General features: G+C 37.6%; 1 protein-coding gene across 1 annotated transcript in view; it reads right to left on the reverse strand.

Moving 5' to 3' along the window:
- CACNA2D3 (calcium voltage-gated channel auxiliary subunit alpha2delta 3) overlaps positions 1-22,860 on the reverse strand; it is a 389,621-nt gene that overhangs the window by 297,459 nt on the left and 69,302 nt on the right. Inside the window, exon 3 of the mRNA XM_041463788.1 lies at positions 7,871-7,987. Coding sequence (XP_041319722.1) covers positions 7,871-7,987 — 117 coding nt within the window. The remainder of the gene's footprint in view (positions 1-7,870; positions 7,988-22,860) is intronic.

Below are 22,860 nucleotides of genomic sequence, written 5' to 3' on the forward strand. Positions count from 1 at the left end.
AGACAAAAAAATCAACTAAACTGGGAGTATTTTAGATTAAGCAGGCCTCTTCCTACCTAATTACACTAGAGTCAAACTCAAGAAAGGTGGGAGTGAGGAGGATAAATGGGGTATTTGCCTCGGTCGTGTGTGTAGGAGGCTGTTCTCGTGCAATGGTGCTCCAGGGGCGAGTCAGGCTGAGCCAGACTCCTGACCCAGCACAGCCCCTGCTGGAAGCTCCATCACAGAGCAGAGGGAAGGGTTAATGCTCATAAAAAACCACTCATGAATTCTCTTTACACCTCTTTTCACGGAGATGCTTCTGAGCACTTCAGAATGAAGGATCACACAGAGGTGATAGTCTCTCTCCTCCTCAAAATATTGATAAATGACCGTTCATTAAATGCCTCCAAGAAAGCTATTAACGGGCTCCTCCTCACTGCTGCTCCTGGTGCTCCCCCACGCTCCACAGATGGAGCAGAGGAGTTGGCATCATTCAGGGAATGGGAAAAGGAGGCAGCAGCTTGGAAACCTGCTCTGCACAGGCTGAGCAATCTCTAAAGGAAGAGATCCTTTTTATTACCTGAGAATTAAAACAAATGAACACAAGGTTTCAGAAAACAGGATAATGTTACATGAAAAGCAAGTTAAAGTGCATCTTCTCAAGAGAATATTTATAATCAATTAAAAATAGGTATTGATAAACCCTCTAAAATTGATATGACACTGAACGTCTATCATTTCTTTGACATAAAAGTACCAGTATTTATTTTTATAATTCCAACAAATAGATTCAATGATACGTATTTACAATATGAGATCAGGATCCTAATTAAAAATTGAGAAGATGACAGTTGTGCAAGTGAAATCAAATTTTAATTAAAACATTACTATTTGAAGTGACTAGTTTAAATCCCACATTGAACAGAAAGTTGGACAATGTGACTTTGTTAAGATAATTAATGTTAATGTAAAGCACTAAAATATGCTAATACCCTAAAACACTGATAAGAAAGAAGGATAAATGAGACTAATTTATCCTACTTCATTCTTCCAAAACTACTTTACTGTTTTTTTTCCAGCTCTCTGCAGCACAATACCCTAAAATACTGATAAGAAAGAAGGATAAATGAGACTAATTAATCCTAATTCTTCCAAAACTACTTTACTGGTTTTTTTCCAGCTCTCTGAAACATTATTTTATGTTGATTGCAGAGACTGAATGGTATGTACTGCTGCAGTGAAGTCTAATACAGGAATTAATCTGTGAAGTGGCTGGATTTCCTCACTGTATTTTCACATAAATGCTACATAGTTGAATGCATTATCTTTAAATACTTTTTCCTTCTTTTCTTGGCACTGCAGGTGAGACCATCATAATTGCCTCCTGCAGCAAATGCTTTGAAGTTTTCTTTACAAGTCTTAATTTTTCTCCTTTTTATGTTATGACTACTTTTTCTTTTTTCTAAATTTGAACTTCAAGAAATTCACTAAATTTCCTAAGACTGACTAGACCATGGATTCTTTTTTTCCTTTAGCATACAAACAGGCCAGGCTTTTAAAGAGAGACAAAATCCAAAGATGGTTCAAGACGCTTTACTTTTAGTAGATCTTTATTTCAAGCAGCACCCAGACCACAAAAGCTCCACATTTGCAGAGCTGTAGCAGAATTTCCTCCAGCAGGGATGAGCTGGGAGCAGGAATTCCTGGATATTACATATCCTCTACATGACTCCCTGGAAATCCTGGCAAACACATATGCCCTGAAACATCTCCCTGAAGTTTTCACTGGTTTTCTTTTCATTCTCTCCCACTGAGCTTTTCCATGTTTCACCTCTTCCCCCCTACCAGGACCTGTTCTGACAGCTCAGCTAACCTGGGCTTTAGGACATATGAGAATTAAATATTTCATCAATGCACTTGGGCTCCCTGCTATGATTCAGAGAGGTCTACAGACAGAAAAACTAACTTCCATTAAAGCTGTCTATTCCTTATTTATTCCATTACATTCATAGGGTGGGTATGAGGTAAACTGCTTGTACCTATTCCATTCATTCCTCCTGTTTACCAGCAAATGCACCTGAGGATGGTCTGAGCTCTCACACCACAGCAATGGGATAGGAATGAAGGGTAAAGTGAAAAGAAGCCCACCCACACTCCAATGAAAATAGATTCCCCCCCCGCCCCTTTCAGAACTCATAGCAGTATCTGCTTACAAATACAAAAATTTCTTGGCAAACTCAAAGAATTAAAAAGAGAAGCAGCAATTTGGGATTCAGTTGATCTGCACTAAAATAGGTATGCCAGTCCCTCATTTGTTGAATATCCTAAATTCTATACATTTACCAAAAGCAATCTTCAAGTCCAATAGCAATAAAGAAGAAAAACATTTACTGCGTTTTTAAATATTCTCCAAATCATGGCTATCAAGGTTATGTATTGTGCTATTGAATGCTACACTGTCAGTGGATTGTTATCCATCTTTTCATTTTCTAATGTATTCCAATTTTCAAAAAAGTAAAAATAAATCTCTTCATGCTTTCAAGAACACAAATTTATTACTGACACATGAAGGAGACCAGTAAAACTATCAGCAAATTTAAATTACACCAAAATTAAATAGCAACAATTACAGTTAAAATACTAAATGTGAATACAAAAATATTGCTGAAAACCTTTAATTTGTTAGCAGTAATTAGCACAACTGTAGCCATCTTTCCTTTATTCATTATGCCTTTATTCTGTCAGTTAAAACTATTTATAGTGATACTGGGTTGATTCACCATAATTTCCTTCCACCCACAACCATCTATAATTTTTTTCCCCCAGTAATTTTATAAACTTAATGTTGAGGTTCTTTTTTTTTTTTTTCATTTCCATCTGCAGATTAAAAAAAAACCCTCACTATATTTATTAAAAAAAAATCAGGGGTCAATACAGCCCCCATTGCGCTGCAGCTGTAAAGAGTGCACATTGATATTCATTTTTCTTCTAATTCTACAGATGCAAATTAGCCCAAGGAAGGAACTTAGTTTATTTTATCTTTGAAGTAGTGAGCCTAGAAAAGTAATATGTTTTGACATTAAAGATCTATTTCTATTATATTATATAAAAATAAAATATGAATGATTGTTTGCTTCTCTTCAAGAATGCCATTCCTGATCTAGCCTTGATCAAAGTGATACAAAATCAGAATGAAAATACAGTGCAATAAAATACACATTCAAGCTGGTGCACTTTTAAAACAGTCTCAAAAAAAAAAAAAATCAGTTGAAAATTCACCTGGAATATTCCTCACTGTTGCCTCAAAGAGGAAGGAACTCACCACTAAGTTACACACTAAAAGTAATTCCAAGTACGCTCAAGGAAAGATTAAAGTATTTGGAGATGGATTGTAAATAAAGCTACAATTATTGACTGCAGTATTCAGAATTAATTTTTTACTGAGCTTTATAGACTCCATGGAAATCTTTTGTAGTGCTCTGAATAAAGAGGCACTCCTTAGCAACTTTCACTCTCAGCTTTGAATTACTTGCTGTGATTTTTGCTCATCAAATCAAGTTCATTTTGCACTCATTAACCCATCACTTTAAATAAACATTCATTTATTGACCAGGACACCAATTTACCAGTATTTGCCTGGAAATATCTGAATGCAGTATGTGCTGTTTAATACTTTGTTACATATTTATGCACATATACATGCAGAAAAGCCATGGTGAATTGCAGCTGTTGATATGGCGGATATAGACCCCAAAAAGCACATCTAAAGCTCTGTACCCACACAAATACACATGTGCATACTAAAATGTGCACACCACATATGTATATGAGTAAGAACAAACATCACATACATTACTTTAACTGTGCATAAACCATATCATCCTAATAGTACCCAAAAAAAGCTTAAAGACTGGTGTAAAAATCATCAGTGGAAAAAAAATCCATTTCTCTTCATTGCAAATGTTTGTTAAATGTAAATGCTGATATTCTACTCCTTGGAAGAACATTTGTCTGCGTGTGGAATTTCATGATAAAAGGCTTTAGAGTCCCAGGTTTCTCTAGATAAACCCCGCTGGTTTACTGATGCATGAATGCACTGAAATTGAATTACTGTACAACAGCAATTACTTTTCACAGTACAGTTATAATGAGAATCAGCTTCACAATGAACACCAGGTAGCTATAGTAGGAAAAGTTAATAAAAAGAAGCCTCTTATTTGCATTTTCCACTGCAGCAAGTGTAGTTGCCTTAAAGAAAAACCATCCTTAACACTTGATTTGCCATCACAGCACTGAATCAACAATAATTTTTATAGCACTTCTTTATTTGCAAGGAAATATTAATGAAAATCAAAATTTTAGTACTAAGCTGAAGTTATGACAGATGTTCAAATATTCCCTAATAACTTGGTTATCTTTCATTTTTCTTTTTCTCTTCCCTCTAGCCTTCAATTTTTTCCCAGTATGCCAATAACTAGGAAAAGTAAAAGCACCAAGTAAACAATTTTAACTCCACTTCTTTTTCACTATCAAGTTTGTTGCCATGGTCATTTGTTACTTACTGAGCATTATGTCACAGTGCTTCATTCCCATTAAGTTTCAAATTAGTCAAGTCACTGAAGTATCATAAAACCTTCTAAAAATTATATCGGAAAACATCCCAGGTAACTTCCTATGAGTGAAATAAGTAAAAGTCCCAGAAAAGCAGCAGTACCTCAAGTGACAGCAGACTACACAAAGATCTCAGACAGATTATTTGTGTCTGGCTGTAAAATTAAAACAACTGCTGAACAGTGCAGGAAACGTTTCTGTGTCTGTCACCTTCTGGGCAGTAAGATTTTTTCCCATCTCAAGCACTGTAATATTAAAAGTAAATGGATCCATTTACCTTTGTCACAGATAGGAACAAAACACCAGCGGCACTGAATCAAACCCACAGCTCAGCGACTTTAACTTAATTCACATCACAAATACTTCAAAATAAAATACAAAGCTACCTGCCTGAAATTCAATCAGGCAGGGCAGCATTAGGAAGGAAATGGTTAACATGAATATCCTGAACTGATATAAACCCAAACTAAACAGTGAACACCGGGGAGAAAGGAAGGGGGGGAATGTTGCTTGCAAGGTTTTCCATCAGAAAGTAGATGACAAAAGGTTATATAATTGGTTTAGTACTTTCAGTTTTCCATTTATCTTATGTATCTGACAGAACAAAAATAGGACAATCTGTGATAGGATAATTGCATACTGAAGGGTAATTCAAACAGGGAATGAATATGATAAAAATCACACTGAACCAACTAATCACTATGAAAAGCGATAAGACAGAAAGATAAAAATTCATCCAGAATATTAAAGGGGAGAAGGGAGAAGAGTTCACATGTGATTAGTAGCTTCAAATAAGTTCATATGTTTGAAAGCATCAAGCAGAATCACACAAAAAAAAAAAAAAAAAAAAAAAAAAAAAACAAAAAAAAACCCCAAAAACACCAAAAAAACCTCCACAAAAACTCATTGTTCTTGGCCTTTTCTACAAATCAAACACTTTACGTGCTATGAATTTTTGAACATTTTTCAGAGTGCTACATCTGCTAATACCTGAACAAATATGTTTAGCCCAAAATGCTTTTGGATATAACATTTTAATCAACAATGGATTTTGATGTGTACTTGAAACAAATTCACTCAGTGGTGTAGGGTAACAATTTGGGCTAATATTGGAACACACTTTCTGGGTCCTTGGATTTGCAGCCTCACAATCATGTCCCCATTATTTCTAAGGCTGAGGGGTATTTTATATGGTATTAATTTAGTACTTCCTCCAACATCACCAATACACCTGACATATTGCTCTGAATTGTACATTTCAGTTCTCTTGCACAATTTTCCATCAAAAGCTTATGTCAAAATTCAAGTATTTAGAGACAACATGATTCAGTACCAGGACTGAACAGAGCTCTTAAGTGTAGAGGAGTTTTCTAATTCCCATCTCACCTCCCCACATATGAGGGGGAAATTAGTTGTGATGAACCAAGGATGAAATTTATGCAAAACCTGCATTGTACCAAAGGTTTTTGTACTTCACAGGATGCAAATTACCAAGCACTACTTACTACCAGAACAGAACAGGTCACTCTTTACATCTCTAGCATCAAGAAGGATCAATTTCTATAATTATGCAAAAAATAAATACTTTATTGGAAAGTACACTAACCAGATAATTTCTTAAAAGAAGTGACCCTGTCCAAACCACGCTTTTAGCTTCCTTTCTAAAGATGGAAACCTTCCAAAAAGGCTCTGGATTTCAGTCACTTTTTCCAGCACTAAAATCCATTCACTCAAGATTACACGCATGGTTTAACTTCGCGGAATTTGGGCTTGTTTTTACTCAGAGCGTAGTGGTCTATATTGATCCTGTATTTTTTTCCTCCTTAGATAAAAACACCATCTGTATGAAGAGACCAAACCTGTTCTAAGCATTTGTTATGAAGCTCTAATTGAGACACAAACTGCTCTTCCCCAGCAGCACTCCTCCCTGATGGAATCCTATTCCCTCACCAGCCAAGCGCGCAGCTCGCTGGTCACTTCTCCCTCTAAACAAGTGCTGCTCCAAGAATGCTTTGTTCACATTATGATCTCAGGGGAGCAGTTTTCTCCGCAAAGAAACAAGAAAAAGAGTCCTCCCCCTTCCCCAAGTCAATATTCTTCAGGCTTCTGGAAGCTGTTGCACACATATTAAAGTGTAGTTTTTCCTCTGAAAAACACACTGTAAAAATAGCATTGCGGGGTTCCATGTTTATTGTCTTTCTCTGCTTCCCTGCCAAGTGAGCTCAGTTTTACAAGCTGAAATATGTTTTACTTCACTGCCAGCCCTGAAAATTCAACCTCTTAAACGTAGCCAAATTCCTTCCTCCCTTTTGCACCATAACAAATAATACAAGGCTGAGGGTGGAATTGTATCCTCAGTCACACAAAAGGAATCCCTGTCCTCGGGTGATACCTCCAGCTCTGCAGTGGAGACAGGAGAATCTTCAGCTCACCTGAGCAGCTAAGTCTGGCTGAAATAGAGCAGCTGATGGTAAAGAGCATCACCACAATGTCCTGTGAGTTTGCTGACAGGGGTGATGCCACCCCTGGAGCTATTGTTCCATTTCTAGCAGAGAATAATGCAAAAGGAAAACTACAACAGGAAGATTTTTTTTTTTACTCCTTAGACCACACGTGTTACAACAAAATGCTATTGGATATAATAAAACAAAAATTTGAACTTTTATTTTTGTTTTATAGAGTGTCTAATAGACACCAAAGCTATTACAAAAGGAGGATCAGAATGGAGATAGAAAAATACAAAAAACAAAAAAAGAAAAAAAAAGCACAAAAACTTACAGACATAAAGAGAGCAGTCTAGTTATGCAGTGATCATTAATTAGCTGCCTGAAGAGTGATGTAGTACTTGTCACAATTAAAATGTTTACCATTTGAAGTGTTTGCATCTTTTTCTGATCTAAAGGACAGTTATTGAACTCAGACATTTCCCTGCAATACTATTTTTATAATAGTGAGCCCTGATATTAAGTCTGCTTTGGCTGGATATTTTAAAATCTAACATTTCAACCATATGCACTTAGGTTTTACTGCACACAAGTGATATGTTACAAACTCATCTTGGAAATTGGTAGTCCCAATCTCATTGCACACTTTTGTGTATTGATGGTATAAATAATTTAAATCTATTCTCTTGAACAGTGATCCTAAAATACTTCTGAATGCTTTAGCATTTCCACTTCAGCACCTTCAATTGCTAGTACAGCCTTCAGAGCAGAGCCTAAACTATATATTTAGTTTTACAGTTTAGAAGGAAATAGCAGACTGATCTGCTGCTTACCCGTACAGCTTCAGACTTCTTATGAAACATTTCTTCCATATTCTTTGCTAACTTTTTCACAAGCTGAAGGCCATCAATTTCTTCTATTGCAACATCCTTCTCATATTCTTTGTATTTCTGGAAGAAGAAAAGAAAATAGGGAAAAGTTACTCACAGGGAACCAGCTGAAATTTTGACAACTAATTATTCGTTTTATATTACACTTTTGCTGACATTCTTCATTTATTTGATGTTATTTGCATGACAGCGGGCTGCTTTGTGCCAAGAGGCTGTCATGGGGAGAGAACAACTGGATTAGAACCAGAAGTCCATTTAAAAAATAATAAAAATATTTATCTCATGCACGGCAGGAAAATGATAACTCTCCTTCACAAAGTTTAAATTACTCTTCCCCACAACTAAACAAGAGCCAAAAAAAGGTAAAAAAATCCTTGTATCTCCTCCAAAAATCATGTAAAAACAGTGATATGATTGGCAATCCCTTTGCCTCAGCAACCTAGAATCCTCCTCCTCAGCTGAGCTTCCTGCAGATGCCCATTTCACAAGCTCTATACAACACTTACATTAGGAGTACATACACTACAAGCTTATCTAGACGTGCTTAACTTTTCATGCAAAGAAAAGCCTAAACAAAGCACATCAACTTGAGCTTTCACCCAAACACAAGCATCAAAGCATCCTTTATCCATTACGATGAGCATTGCCATATTTCACAGTGTGAATGACTCTCAGTATGCCCAAGCACTACAAATATATTCTAAACAAGTTTTATTCTCTGTTTTCTGCATATCAATACTTTTTTTCCTCACCAGTGTTTATGAGGAAGCTTTGTAAAACTTAATTATTAAAAAGAATTTAACGCTGAGAACATTCTTCTTCCCCACATTATTCCAACACAGCCTGTACTCTAAGAACTGTTGGCTTCCACTCTGGCTGTTCTTTGACTCTCTCTCTAAAACATGCAGTTTTGTTGAACTGATCACTGCCCATCACCAAACCTTTCACCTGACCACAAACCTGCACCTTCCTGACACAGGGAGGGAGAGGCAGTCACACCTGCCTCCTGCCAATTACCCCCGTGCCAAAAATATCTACCCAGCCTCTACAGCAGACTCTTGGGACAACCCACAAAGTTTGAGTGAATAAAATTAAATGGTGTCATTAAAAAAAAAAAAAAGATTAAAATTTGCCTGCAGAATGATGATTGTTATAGACCTCCAGAAAGACAATGGAGAACAAGGTAAGCAAAAACAGTGGTTCAAAGTACCTGGAAGAATATTAAAATATTCAAAACAATGAATAAGCCAGGACCAGTTATGTCCTGGCTGGCGATGCAAGAAAGGGCTCTTTTCTTAAGAAAATGCCTGCACATATTGTACCCATTTCCCCCAACAAAACTAATTTTCAAGATAGACTAACAGTTTGTAATTCCTTTAAACTTTAGAGTTATCTATAAAAACTTCTGTGAATGTTTTGATAATGAAACAGTATTTAATAAAACAGTTTTCAGACAATTTTGGGACAAAGTTAAAAATACAAAGTTGTCAGTAAATGTTTAGGGCAATTTTTTAATATATGTAATTTCAGAAATGATTTTATTTTTCCACATTATTGCCTGTCATGGATCTCTAGCTTGAGACCTTAATAGCAATCCAGCAACCTAAGAAACCTCAAACAAACCCCTTGCATTTTACTCCCTCGAGGCAGGCAAAGAGATTTGGGGTTTTCCCCTCTTTGATCTGCACTTAGATACCATCAACAGAGTTCTGATTTCGATTCTTGAAGTCCATTTACGTCATTACTAGAGATAAAAGGGATTTTTCTACTATAGAAAAATACAGTTTCATTTTTTATTCACTGGAGTAAATATAAGAGCACAGTAGACAAGAGAGGCAAATGTTATTGTAACAAACACCATGATAAAATGCAGTAAATGATCAGTAAACTGAAAACACTGCCAGTTAATTAATGATGTCAATGCCTGTCCACATCCCACAGGATTTGAAGCTTTGGGGAATTGAAAGCAAATCAAGTACAAATTTCAATCACTTCTTTCCAGCTGCACAGATCATGTTCAACACATCACCTCCTGATAAAAATGTTTCCTTTAGACTTGACCTTTGAGTTTTCAGAAAGTATTCTAAAATGCATCACTTGAAGAGACAGCTTTCAGGTCACCAGATTTATTGATTTGAGCTTTGCCATTGAGTGAAGAAAGCCAGGCAATTATTCACTGCGTTTGCCTGAAAACTGAATGGAACTGTTGAAACCCACAACATTTTCTAGGCACACAGAGCCCTACCACATGGTCTATTAGGCTCTTGTGAAAGCACATTAAAAAGCCACACTTCTCAATGTTGAGTAACTGGTACTTCTGAAAACTAAAAATAACTTGCACTCAAAAGAGATGTGAATGATTTCTTAACTCATAATTTATGATCTTATAATTATGCCAGTTCATAGTAAATAAATGCATTTTTTCATAATTCAAATGCCAGAGTTCCAACACAAAAGAAGAAATTGGAAGAAACAGAGGATATTATTTCAGATCTATTTGAAAAGACCCCACATCTTGCATGGTGTGCAACTCTACTCAGTTGCTGGAAACTTTCAAGAACATTTGCAACAACACCAGGAGAGCTTACTTGGTCTGCAAGACCCTGGCAACCAAAAGGTTTATTTAATATGTATTTTATATTTGGAATTCCACTGGAGGGGAGAGGTGCCAGCCTGACCTGGGTGTGTCTGTGCCCTCAGTGCTCACTCTGCAGGATGCTGGGATTTAGATTCCACCTATAAAGAACCTGATTTTATAACAACTGTCAATGCAAGAAACCTGAATCACACAGGACAGTGAAAAAACAAAACAAAACCACAACAAAACCACAACAAAGGCCATCATTAATACTGCATTCTCTTCCTTTCACTGCAGAGGCTGTCTGACCTCCAGGCCCTCATCCTTTCCCCACCACTAAGTTTTTACCTATTAAATTTGGGTTTAAGTTTCAATAAATTAAAACAGCAAAGATGTAGTCCCTCTCAAAATTTTTTTTAATGAAATTATTATATTTTGATGTCATCTTGAAAAAGCAGCATGACACTATTGTTCCAGTTAAGTAAAATGAGTAGTGGAAAAAACCAAGCTTTTGGGCCAGGCTCACCTTTATACCCCAGACTTGCAAACTACCTTGCTATGAAGGTGCTCATACAAGCAATGCCCTAAATGACCATTTCCCTGCCCTGTAAAAATAATTAAGCTGATGACAAAGTTGTTATTTTGTTTTATTAAAAAAAAAAAAATTCAGCCCTTAGGCTTTTTCAGTCTTCCCTAATTTTACTTCATTAAGAAATACTGATAATTCTCATCATTTGTAACATAGGCAATAATACATGTGTATTGTTATTAAAAGGAGAGAAAATAGCTCTAACTTTGCTATAAACAATTGACTTGCTTAAAAAGAGTATGAAATATTAGAGGCATAGTTGGAAATTTCTTCTGATAAATGAATTTCCAATTGTCTAGAAGATGAAGCAGGTACAACTTCTGATTTGCTGCATTATAAAAAAAAAATACTTGAAATGCTGATTCTGTCGGCTTGCAAAAATCAGCATTTGGTAAGAAATTCTCTAGAGAGACAAGAACATTTATCATTTGAGAAAGCCCACAAAAAAATACATTATTTCTTCAGTATCTGTTTTGCCAGATCATTTCACATAAGCACCGGGGAAAGACAGACAGTATTTCACTGTCAGAACCCTTAATGCTTTTATGTTTTTCAGTGGTTTAGGTGTGGGGGTTTTTTCTTGGTAAATGATCATCTAGGAATAACAAACAAAAAAAAAACCTATCTGTACAAAACTCAGATCAGAAGTGTTTAATGCAATCAAAATATTTGGCACTGAAAGATCAACGCAAACACGCACAAACTAAGAATTGCTAACAAAAAAATAGCGGAGAGCCCCCAAAAGAAACAAAACCAAAGCAAAGCCAAACCACACCAAAACCCACAGAGTTTGAGTGACCAAGGCAGGAAAAGAAATCCACTCCTGAAGCAAGACGCTTGACTACAGCTCAAATATTTTTCTCCTTGTTTTTTTTCTAAAGAGAAATAAGGTCTTTGTGTTCCTATTTCTATCTACTTCTATCAAGTCTTATCATAACCAAGATATTCACCTTTGTGCTGTAAACAAAAAATATTTCAAGTTACTTACATGTGTGCACACCGTCCTTAGTCTCAGTTTTTCAAAAGGGCTCTGGTTGCTGTGTACATCTGCAGAACACTACCCATTCATGATGAAAATTCTTCCCCCTCCCTGGGATTTTCAGAGCCAGTAAATACCACTACCATCCTGATTAAAGAAAGGAATTCAACAGGAATCTTGCAATAATACTTTAAAAGTCATCTCTCTGTGTTGCCTGTTTGGAGCTGTTATTTGCCTCTGAGGTGCATTCGTAGCTCTATTGCACACACTTCACAAATGTTGCTGGTTGAGAGATTTTGTCAAAGGCATGTTAAAACTATATGTGCATATATACATTTTATGCTTTATAATGAAAAAGCAGAACCAGCACGCAAATGGCAGATCAAATATCCAATCTATCCATTGTTTCCATGAAAAAATTAAATGTGTGTTTACTCCATGCCATTTTCAAAAAACCACTTTCAGATGTGCAAGCCTCAACATTGTAAATGTAAAGAGAGATTGCGGAAACATGCACTTTTGATTAAATCACCAACTTTTGATTTCAATTAATATCTCTGGCCCAGCAGAAAAGCTGTGCTATGTAGTGCTTGAACTGTTTGGACTTGCTTCAGTCCCTCTGCCATGCCAGTCCTAGCAGTGACTCCCTCCAGAGAGGCAGTGCTGGACTGAAGGGCCACAGGAGTTAATAAACTTATTAGAATTATTTTGATTCTACATTTGAGATACCCCAAAAACCAAATGTAATTAATGAGACTGAAAGGCCGGAAAAAGCTTGCAGCTGATACAATTTGCAGCTGTTAAAGCAGTTTCTTTAGTTAAAAAGCTATGCCAGAGTCCTGACCGTATTCTTTACCCCTAAATGCATGAATTTATCACTAAAGTTGAGTTTCCTAGCTGACATAGCCTTGAATTTTTATGGCAAGTTCTTTTAAATTGTAGGGATCAGAAAGTTGACAATAAACTAGTTTTCTATGCATAAAGAAATTAATTTTTCTTTCTTTGAATAATCTATTCTTCATCGTAATCTAACAATAAGCCCCTTCATATCTCTTTACTCCTCTTAATGTATTTTTACCTTTTTTTTTAGCACAACTGCACAATCTTTTTTAAAATGTCATTTATTCAAGGTGTTTTAAAAACACCTCTTCCTCTTCACACTTCATATAGGCTTTGGTTTTGTGGATTTTTAAAATTATAGAACCCGAAACCTGCCATATACATGGAGCAAACCCAAAATCTCTCATTAGTTGCTGCCTTACTCCATTAACAGTTCTGTTAAAATTTTAAAAAGCTATGCACAGAGCAGGGACTGTAGCAAAACATGGTTTTGGGCTTTTGAATCAAAACAAATATAAATTACTTTTCATCTGGAAAGTCTATCACAGCATTTTATAAGAAAACAACCATATTCAAATTGATGGGACAAAACTGGTGACAGTTCCACCCTTATGTGGCCTGAGCTCTTGCACTGCCCTACCATACAGCACACATCCCTTCTGCATGTGGGAGATGGCAGAGCAATTCCCAGGAGAAGATTTAAAATTATCCAGCACTGACTGCCTCATTAGAGCTGAGGGGTCACTAACCATGTATGCACTGCTGGAATAAACCCAACTGGAAGCCAACTCAAAAGCCTTCTCCAGCATCACATGTGCGTGTGAGGGGGACTCGGAGCTTTTCCACTGAGCAGAAGGGTACTCAGATGGCACAGGCACAGCAGAGATATCAAATACAGATGGTGCACTCCTCCGACAGACTCATCTGTGAATCTCTTATTCCTACAAGATTTTGTATTTTCCCCTTATCACACTGACCCCATGGCGGTGTGGTTTTGTTAGAGTGCCACTCTTATGCTGCTATCTGTTCCTCCTGACTCTGAAATGTATTAATTCAGTGGAGCAACTCTAACAAAATTAACGACTAGGGGTTTTTTATTTTGTTGTTGAACAAAATTATTTTAGTTCAGAGCTGGTATTAAGTTTCTCACCCCCAGAGTTTCAAAGAATTTATAAAGCATGTCGATCAAAATCTCCATGTAGAAGAGGATATTGGGCTGTCCTTAAATTCAGTGATGTGCCCAATGTCACACAACAGTTCAGAACTACAAAGAGAACAAGCTCTCTTGGTTATTCTTCCAATGCCCTGCTCAATAAACCACAGTCAGCTTTGTTAACTTCCTCTTGATCTGCATGGCAAGATGAATCACAACAGCACACTTCTCCTCACCTTGACATTAGAGAACTCCTTAGTAACTGAGAGTTTGTGTTACACCACATTACACACTCCTATTAACCTTTCCTGAACCTCTCTGTGTTGATGAAATCCATCAGCAATGTCCAGTGTGATGACACACTCATTTTCTGCAGAGAAATTCTCACTCACTTCATCAAACAAATCCTAGGAGCTCCGGATTAGCCGCTCACATTTGACTCTCACACACCCTGGTGTCCGAGGAACTCCTGTTGCCTCAAAGTCCAGTTTGGTTACTTCACAAAATACACTTTTTAAACAAAATATTGGAATATTTTTTGCATACTTCTTTACTGTGATTAACTACTCAATGCTGTACCTGGTATGTTATAGCCAAAGATCAGCTATCCTGGGAAATTTGTTATCATCAGCAGACTTGACAAGAATAGTTACTGCTTTCCTTGCAAAATAATTTACACATTAAAATCACTGCAAGGGCACTATACCCCCAGCATCTTTACAAAGATATTTACTTCTGACCTATTTTTACCTCATGGCTATATGTAAATGCCACAAAACCAAATCCATTAAAGCATTAAGCTGAATGATCATCAAAACCAAACAACCCAACTCCTGATTTAGCAACATTACTCTGCCCCATCTGTGAAATGCCACACAAGGTGTCTCCTTGAACCTTCCACAACTAGACCAGTTTATGTCTAGCTATATATAAATATATATAGCATCTATATAACCAAAAATACCATGTAAAGAGCATTAATTGGAATACAAGCATGGCTAAAACAGCTGAGCTAGTGGGGGAAGATAAAAGCTACTCTACCACAGAGGACTTCTCATCACAAGTACAATTTTAGAAAAGCAGCCACACTAGTGATGCATAAATTATAGCATCTAATAAATAAAAAGACAAGGAAACGCACTCCAGGAGGTTCAAATGCTTGCTCTCTGAGATTAAATCAGTATTTTAACTTTTACCTGAAGTAGATAATGAAAAGAAAATCACCACAAATGGGTGGTCCAAATAAGTAGTTAGGCAATCTAATTCCAAGCAAACAGCAATTGGAAATACATTCCCATCCTTCCCTTTGACAAAGCTGCTTTGGTCAGGGCTAACCCCAGTAACAAATGTCTGGCAAGGTTTGCCTGGCTGCATCTCCAGAGCCCACGGCAGAGGCACCTGGGACTCCTTCCACAGGAGGGTCACCGCACCAGCTTTCCTGAATGTGAATTTAATCATCACTGAAAATAGCTGAAAAAGCAGCTATTGTCTTGCAAATTCTTTCAGACATCTCAAACATCTCCACAGGCCAGCAAGGATGTTTCAAGAGCTAGTTAACAAAGGCTATTAAGAGCTGCTTTGGAAATATATTTTGCAGAAGCTGTCTATACAATTACCCACACCTTTGCTTCTATTTTAGAAAAGAACATAAAGCCCTCATTTAAACTGAATAAGAACATTCTGGAACTGCCCTGGAGACTCCTTTTTCCATAAGGCTGTTCTGGATACTCCTGAAAACTCACTACAGTATTTCACATGAACTGCTTTCCATGAGCAACAAAACACCAATCAGTATAAATGTCCAGAATTAAACACAATCCTGAGGCTGTGTTCATCCAAGGCAAAGCCCTCTCTATATTTCCAGGTTAAAGTAAGTATACTAAAAGCATGTACAACTAATTTGCTCCTCACAAAACACTGAAGCAATCTGAGAATGCAATCCTTTTACCCTGGACACTTCTTCTAAGCCAGTGAAGATTCAGAAGTAGGGAACCTGACAATTCACTGCCATCACCAATTCTCAGCAGGGATGAGATACTAGCACAGTTTCTTTCGTACACAAAGCTGCACTGTCTTCTTCAAAACCTCCATGGCTGCTGGAAACAAGAACAGCCAAAAGACACAGCTTGCTTTGTGCTGTAAGGTCACAGGATACAACCACAAACATTTTTTTTCAATCAGACATTCTGGTAAATCTTTTTTTTCCTCTTTACACTCCTCTTATCACTGAATGTCTCTTTCTCTCCTTACTGTTCCCCCTCAATCTATGCCTGCCTTACACCAAGCTCTTCTACCAGGTTTTGCTGTTTCTATAGACTTTTATTAGACAACACTTATTTTCCATCTAAGAAAAACTTACACAATTGGCTTCCCACCCTTCATGGTTGCCCCTAAATGAGCAATAAAATAAAATGAGCCGCCAAGAAAACTTCCATAAAGTGGAATGTATGCAGGAAAAAAAAAAAAAAAAAAACCAGGAGTGTGTTCCAAGACAAACCTTTGCTTAGCAATAACCATGCCTTTTGAGAAGGTCCAAAAAGCACTGCTTTTAAGAATCTTTAATGGGTTTTGTTCCTCAGAAAAAGAAACACAATCTCCTCAGGACACAAATTACATTTTCCAATGTTCTATACCATGAACATTTGTCTGCTTGGATGCCTCTAAACCATTGTATGGTACCTTCAACATTAACTCTTAAATGAGCATTTTATGTCATTGTTTGTCAGTCTGAAGGACATGGCATTGATCCCTGCTGCTCTGGATCATCATTGCACTTTTCTGTACACACCTGATAAAAGTATTTATATTGATTTAGGGCTTCAGAGAGGTGTCAGAACACTCAGATCGAAGGGGAATTGTAATAACAAGAAAAAGCATAACGTCTGAATACCAGAATTTGGGTACCTAAATTTAGGCTCCCAATTCTTCAGGTCATGACTGAACGTTAAAAATTACTATGTTTTCAAAAATCTGGACTCCCCTCAGCCACATCAAAGCCAGCAACATCAGTCTATTCTCAGCATCTGTGAAAATCAGACCACCTGCATGTGGTCTGAGTGCAGATGTCTTGAGAAGAATTCAGTAAGTTACCCATAAAAAAAAAAAAAAAAGAAAAAAAATATTTGGGAACCTAACTATAGCATTTGGCACTGCCTGGAAGTGTGAAAACATATTTGTGGTTTTGCCACACAAGCTAATGCTTTTCACTTCCATATGTGATTCCCAGTCACTTGTAAAACTTCAAAGAAAGAGCAGAGGATGGCCAGCCTTGCTGTATCCTTCTAGAGAGGGGTATATCCATCATCATTTCCTTCAAAGCTTCATAAAGCAAACTGCTGAACAGACAAGGACAAACAAAGGGTTAAAGTTCAACTACCAAACCACCCTTAATCCAATATTTAATAACTGCCTTTGAAAGGCTCCAATATGATATAAACTAATGCCTGGTACAGCAGAACTTGTGCAGATCCTTTTCTCTTTGGACCATTTAGCTGTGAGAGTCTTAGACTAGCATGTGGCATGCTGCCTCTCAACAAGTTTTTCCCTCAACAGAGTTTTTCCTCTCTCACACTTTTAAAAATGACACTTGAAACCTCATTAAGGAAAAGTCCTGTGCCTCAAAATCCCAGCCAGATTTCTGCTTGTAGCTCTTTCTTTGTTTTTTTTTTTTTTTACTTTTTTTTCTTTTTTTTTTTTTTTACTTTTTTTTCTTTTTTTTTTTTTTTCCTTTTTTTCTCTTTTGGTTTTTGTTTGTTTGTTTTGGGATTTTTCTGTTTTGTTTTCCTTGGTTGTTTTGGATTTTTTATGAAAACTGGATGAATACTCTAGACAATAGAGTGGGTACCATATCATACCCACATGTAGGTATTCCCAAACATCACTGCAAAGAGTAAATAAACCCTGAGAAATTTCAAATGTTCAGCAGAGAGGACTGAAGTAGAGCAGCCCCAATCTCTGCCTTTATTTCCTCCAAAACTGAATGCTCAAACTGGTTTTATTAATTGTACATATCTGCCTAATGATACCACCTTCATCAAAACTTATCATCCAACATGAACGAGATTTAGACCCTCTGCTCAGAAATTTGTGCAGTCTCAAGCCTGTATTACAAACCTGTCTTTTTTTCCTCTCTCAAAAATCCCACAAAACAAGAAAATAATTTGGCTACCAAGCTAAAGATTTATTTTTTTGTACCCACAAGTCAGTATCTGATCAGATTGGAAGCATTTCAACAAACCATCAGCTTAGTTCTGTTTTTGAAAACTTGAAAGAAATTTGCCTGAATTAAATCTGAAGCAAACCTATTTCAAGTTAAAAGTGCAGGGCACATTCTTTTTTCTACTACATAGAAAGTTTTCTAGGTTCAGTTTACTGTAAAATACACACACAAACATGGAATGCTTGTCACAGCACATCACAGCTGAGACAGTCACAACACACAGAGTATCCCCACACAATTGCAGAAAGCTTCAGCCCATAGAGAATAACACCTTACCAAATCAGAAGGCTGCAAGCATCTGCCCATGCAGAGTAACATCATTCAGGAGGCTGTAAGGGTCTGCCCTTCTTGTTCTTCAGCCCAACCTTTTATCCCCTCACGCTGATGCCCTGCCCCTGCGTGCCCCCTGCTCCCTTTGGAGGTGGCTCAGTGCCCCGGGCACTCCATGGCTCATTGCTGTCAGTGCTGCTCACCTGCTGCTCACAGCTGTGCCACTGGGGATGGGGCTGGGCCAGCCCCACTCCAATCACCACAAACTGTGTGCCTACAGATGCTTATTCAGCTTTTTTCTGATTCTCAAAAGGAGCTGAAAGGGTTTTTTTGTAATCTAGGGACTTATTACATTACCAACAGAGATCATCTCACAAAAAAAAAAAAAAAAAAAAAAAAAAAAAAAAAAAAAAAAGTGTATTACCTATAGTAGCACCACAAGAGATCATCACCCTAGTATATAGAAATAAACCATGTAACTCCAGGGTCTGTAATAGACTGCACAAACAAATACATTTATCAGAAAAAGTCAAGAGCTTTGGCACTAGAAAGGACCCAACAACAGCTTTGTTTTGCTTGGTCAATAAACCACTATTAATGATAATGTATCTATGAATTAAAGATGCATCAATCTGCATAGCAGAGAATAGAAGCCACGAGTAACAGCCAAATCAATACTATGAAGTTGTAAAGAACACAGTGTGCTCTCCTTCAGGCTAATGGTAATTAATTTACTTTCCCTCCCTTCACACATGAGAGGAAGCAAGCAGAACACAGTAATCACATAAATTTTTTTAATTATAAAATGAACACATATTGTTATTTCCTTACTGTATCTTTTCTGTTCATACGTTTAGAGCACTTGAAAAATATTACTTTATTTGCACATAGAAAAAACAGCTTGTGTTTTTGGGAGCATATGCACGTGCCAGCTGATATTTTCAAGTACTGCAATTTGAAAATTTGTTTCTCAAATAAATGATCTTGCTCTGGTTGGGTTGTTTTAGTATAAATGACCAATGCCTAAAATTACATTTCTGCAGCACAAATACTACTCTCCTAGTGAATGTACCTGTAGAAATGTTCTAAGTCTTGTGTGGTTCAATATCCCATAATGGAAAGCCTTATCACTGAAAACTACATTTGCCTATGCTGCAACTTAGGGGTTTTGCATTCAACTCCACTGTTAATTAAATAATGCCCTTTCTTTGCAATTACAAAAAAAAAGACACAAGGTTTAAGTGATCAGCATCTAATAGAGGCATCCCCTTCTCAGGAAAAAATATTTGGAGGTCCTGTTAATCCGATGGACTGTCTCTGGACCAGCAAGCTTCTAGGAGAGGAAACAAGATAAAGTTACTGTTTCTCTGGTTTTAAAGAGAGTGCTGCTGCTTTCTAAAGAAAAGAATTTAAATATTCATCGTGTTTAAGTTCTTCTAAGTACTGTTTTTGTATAAAGTAAACCTTAGGCTGCTGTAATTAACAATGCATTTTCACATACATGGAAATTAAAGTTTCCATTTTAAAAATATATCCTTTGTGACAATGCTCAGCAAACTGCCATCAGCAGATTGCAACTATTTCATTGCTTAATAAAAATACACAGTTTCACTAAACCTCAGAACATCAAACATAGGCACCACAATCACAGGTCATTGCAAGGCAACCTATTGATAAATTCCTCCGTGAGCGCCACAACGCAATGACCTTGGTGAGCTGCATTCAGGCCTCTAAGCAGCAGAGTAATTAACATATACTGAAGTTAAAATCACAAGTGGTGATATTAAAGCAGGCAGAACAAGTCAGCACATAAAGATAACCCTGTGTGAATTAGGGTCTCAGTGGTCATTTCACATCCTTCTGTGGTTCTGTGAAACTGCTGCCCCCAAACACGGGGAAGCTGAGCTCTGAGTCTGAGCTGACCTTGGGCTTTTCACTGTGTAAAACACTCTAAGTGGGGCCACATATCCATCTTGCGAGCTTTCTGAAAGTTTTTCTGTGAAACAACATAATGCAAATAACCAAGGGAAAGGTACTCTCAATTTCCAACACAAATTTTGTCACGTTAACATACTGAAAATTAAAATAAATATTTAGATCCTCTTCAGACTCTATCCTGCATAATAAACACCTTTAAATTTACTTTCCCTTTTGCACAACATCATAATTTGTCCCTTACTATAACAAACATACAAAGAACAGAGTACCCCAATAAAATACAATTGTGGCAAGTGGACATTGTGTTTGCATTTGGAGGCATGGCAGAGCCTGTGCTGCCTGCACAGCACTGCCAGAGGCACACATCTGTTTGCGCAGTTCTAGTTCAGTAGTTTAAGGAATGAAGTATCACCTCATTACAGAACTGCCATGTATGAGTGAATTTGTGGAGCTTGCCCTCCTCACAGTCAGACAGTTCTAATCTCCTTGCAAACCACAGTGGCAGCACAGAGATGGAGTGTTAAGCTTATCAGGCCTCATCTGTACCATCACCTACTTAGTTAAACCCAGGCCATCCATTTCTCTGTCATTTCTTTGTTCCTGAGGTGCCTGAATGCATAATAGCCACTGGCAAAAGATGCAAGATATCTTTAAAGACTTCAATAGAACACCACCTACTTCTTTTTTTTTTTAAACACAGACTGAAAACAATTCACAGGGACCATTTTAATCATGGGTTGCACTACATGCATTTCTTCTTGCTCTAGAATTCTAACTTGTACTACCACCACATAATCTGTTATAGAGTTATATAGAGTATATAAATAGAGTTATTAATTTATTTTATATTTACTTTCAGTGTCTGCATAGAAATTCCTGACTCTGAAAAAAGCTTGCATTCCTGTCACAGTATCACAACTGGGAAGGGTTCTGATAACTGAAAATCCTACAGCATAATAAAACCTACTCGATATTCCACCACTTTTTGACATCAAGTCTCCTGTCAGCAGGCAGACTTCGGGAGGGGCCAAGTGGGTTGCACTACATGCATTTCTTCTTGCTCTAGAATTCTAACTTGTACTACCACCACATAATCTGTTATATAGAGTTATTAATTTATTTTATATTTACTTTCAGTGTCTGCATAGAAATTCCTGACTCTGAAAAAAGCTTGCATTCCTGTCACAGTATCACAACTGGGAAGGGTTCTGATAACTGAAAATCCTACAGCATAATAAAACCTACTCGATATTCCACCACTTTTTGACATCAAGTCTCCTGTCAGCAGGCAGACTTTGGGAGGGGCCAAGGGGCATAAAAAGTGACTGCATCCTAAGCCTTGGGGGTTTTTTTGAACTTGCTTTTGGAGTTTATGCTTTCATCTTGTGGGGGCTTTTAGAATCCTACACCTTTTGCCCTGGCCCCAGCCTATCTTTTGGCTCTCCTGCCCTCTCTGACTCTTCTCGCTCTCGTGCCTGTCCTGCCTCCCTGTGTCCCTGACCAACACCGTGCCTGCTTGTCTCTGTGTCCCTGCCTGGGCCGCCTTGTCCATCCCTGCCCGCTGCCCATCCAGGCTCCTGGCCCTGCTGCCCAATCCCCTCACTCTGCCCACGCTGGCAGCGCGCCCAGCCCCGCCGCGGGACACGGACGGCACTCCCAAACTCCACTTGTCCCACTGCCTCCTCTCTGCCCCCTCTCCCCCAGGCCTTTTCCATTTTCCTTCCTTCTTCTCTGTCTCTTCTAGCTCTCTTTCATTTGGGAAAATCCTTTTCAGTCTCGTTTCTGTTACCAATAAATTGTTCTCAGATACAATGTTTGCCTCATTTGACTTAATTTTGTTCCCAACCATCCATTTTTAAAATAACTCCTCGCAGTTTCCCACTGCAGTGTCCCAGTGGAACACCCACACACAAACTCTCCTAAAGGGCATTTGAACATGGAAAAGGTCATTTCACAGCAACAACCCAAGCCTGCCTGCAACACTACACTAGCACGTAGCTTGTGTGGATTCCTGAGCTTTATTTATGCTTTAATGGTGCCATCATGCATCTCTAGATGTCTCCAGAACACCCTGATCAGATGGATGCTGACGATGCCTTAGCTGATAAGGGAATGTTTTCCAGCCTTTAAAACAAAAAACTGTACTCTTCATAATTTGTTTTTGGCTCATTCTTCAAAGTTTTCCTGTTCCAGCTGGTGATGAAAAGGCAAACCACAAGAACACTGCCCATCAATACACCCATGCAAGTCCAAAAAATACAATTATACATTTATAGGGAACAGTGATAGGGAGCATTTAGTGCAATAAATTAGAAAATTTTGCAAGAGTTTCCATTAAAGAATGTTACTTTGATTTCTGTCAGTTTT

Source organism: Pyrgilauda ruficollis, unplaced genomic scaffold (assembly GCF_017590135.1).
Source record: "Pyrgilauda ruficollis isolate IOZ18807 unplaced genomic scaffold, ASM1759013v1 scaffold10, whole genome shotgun sequence".
NCBI classification, from domain to species: Eukaryota; Metazoa; Chordata; class Aves; order Passeriformes; family Passeridae; genus Pyrgilauda; species Pyrgilauda ruficollis.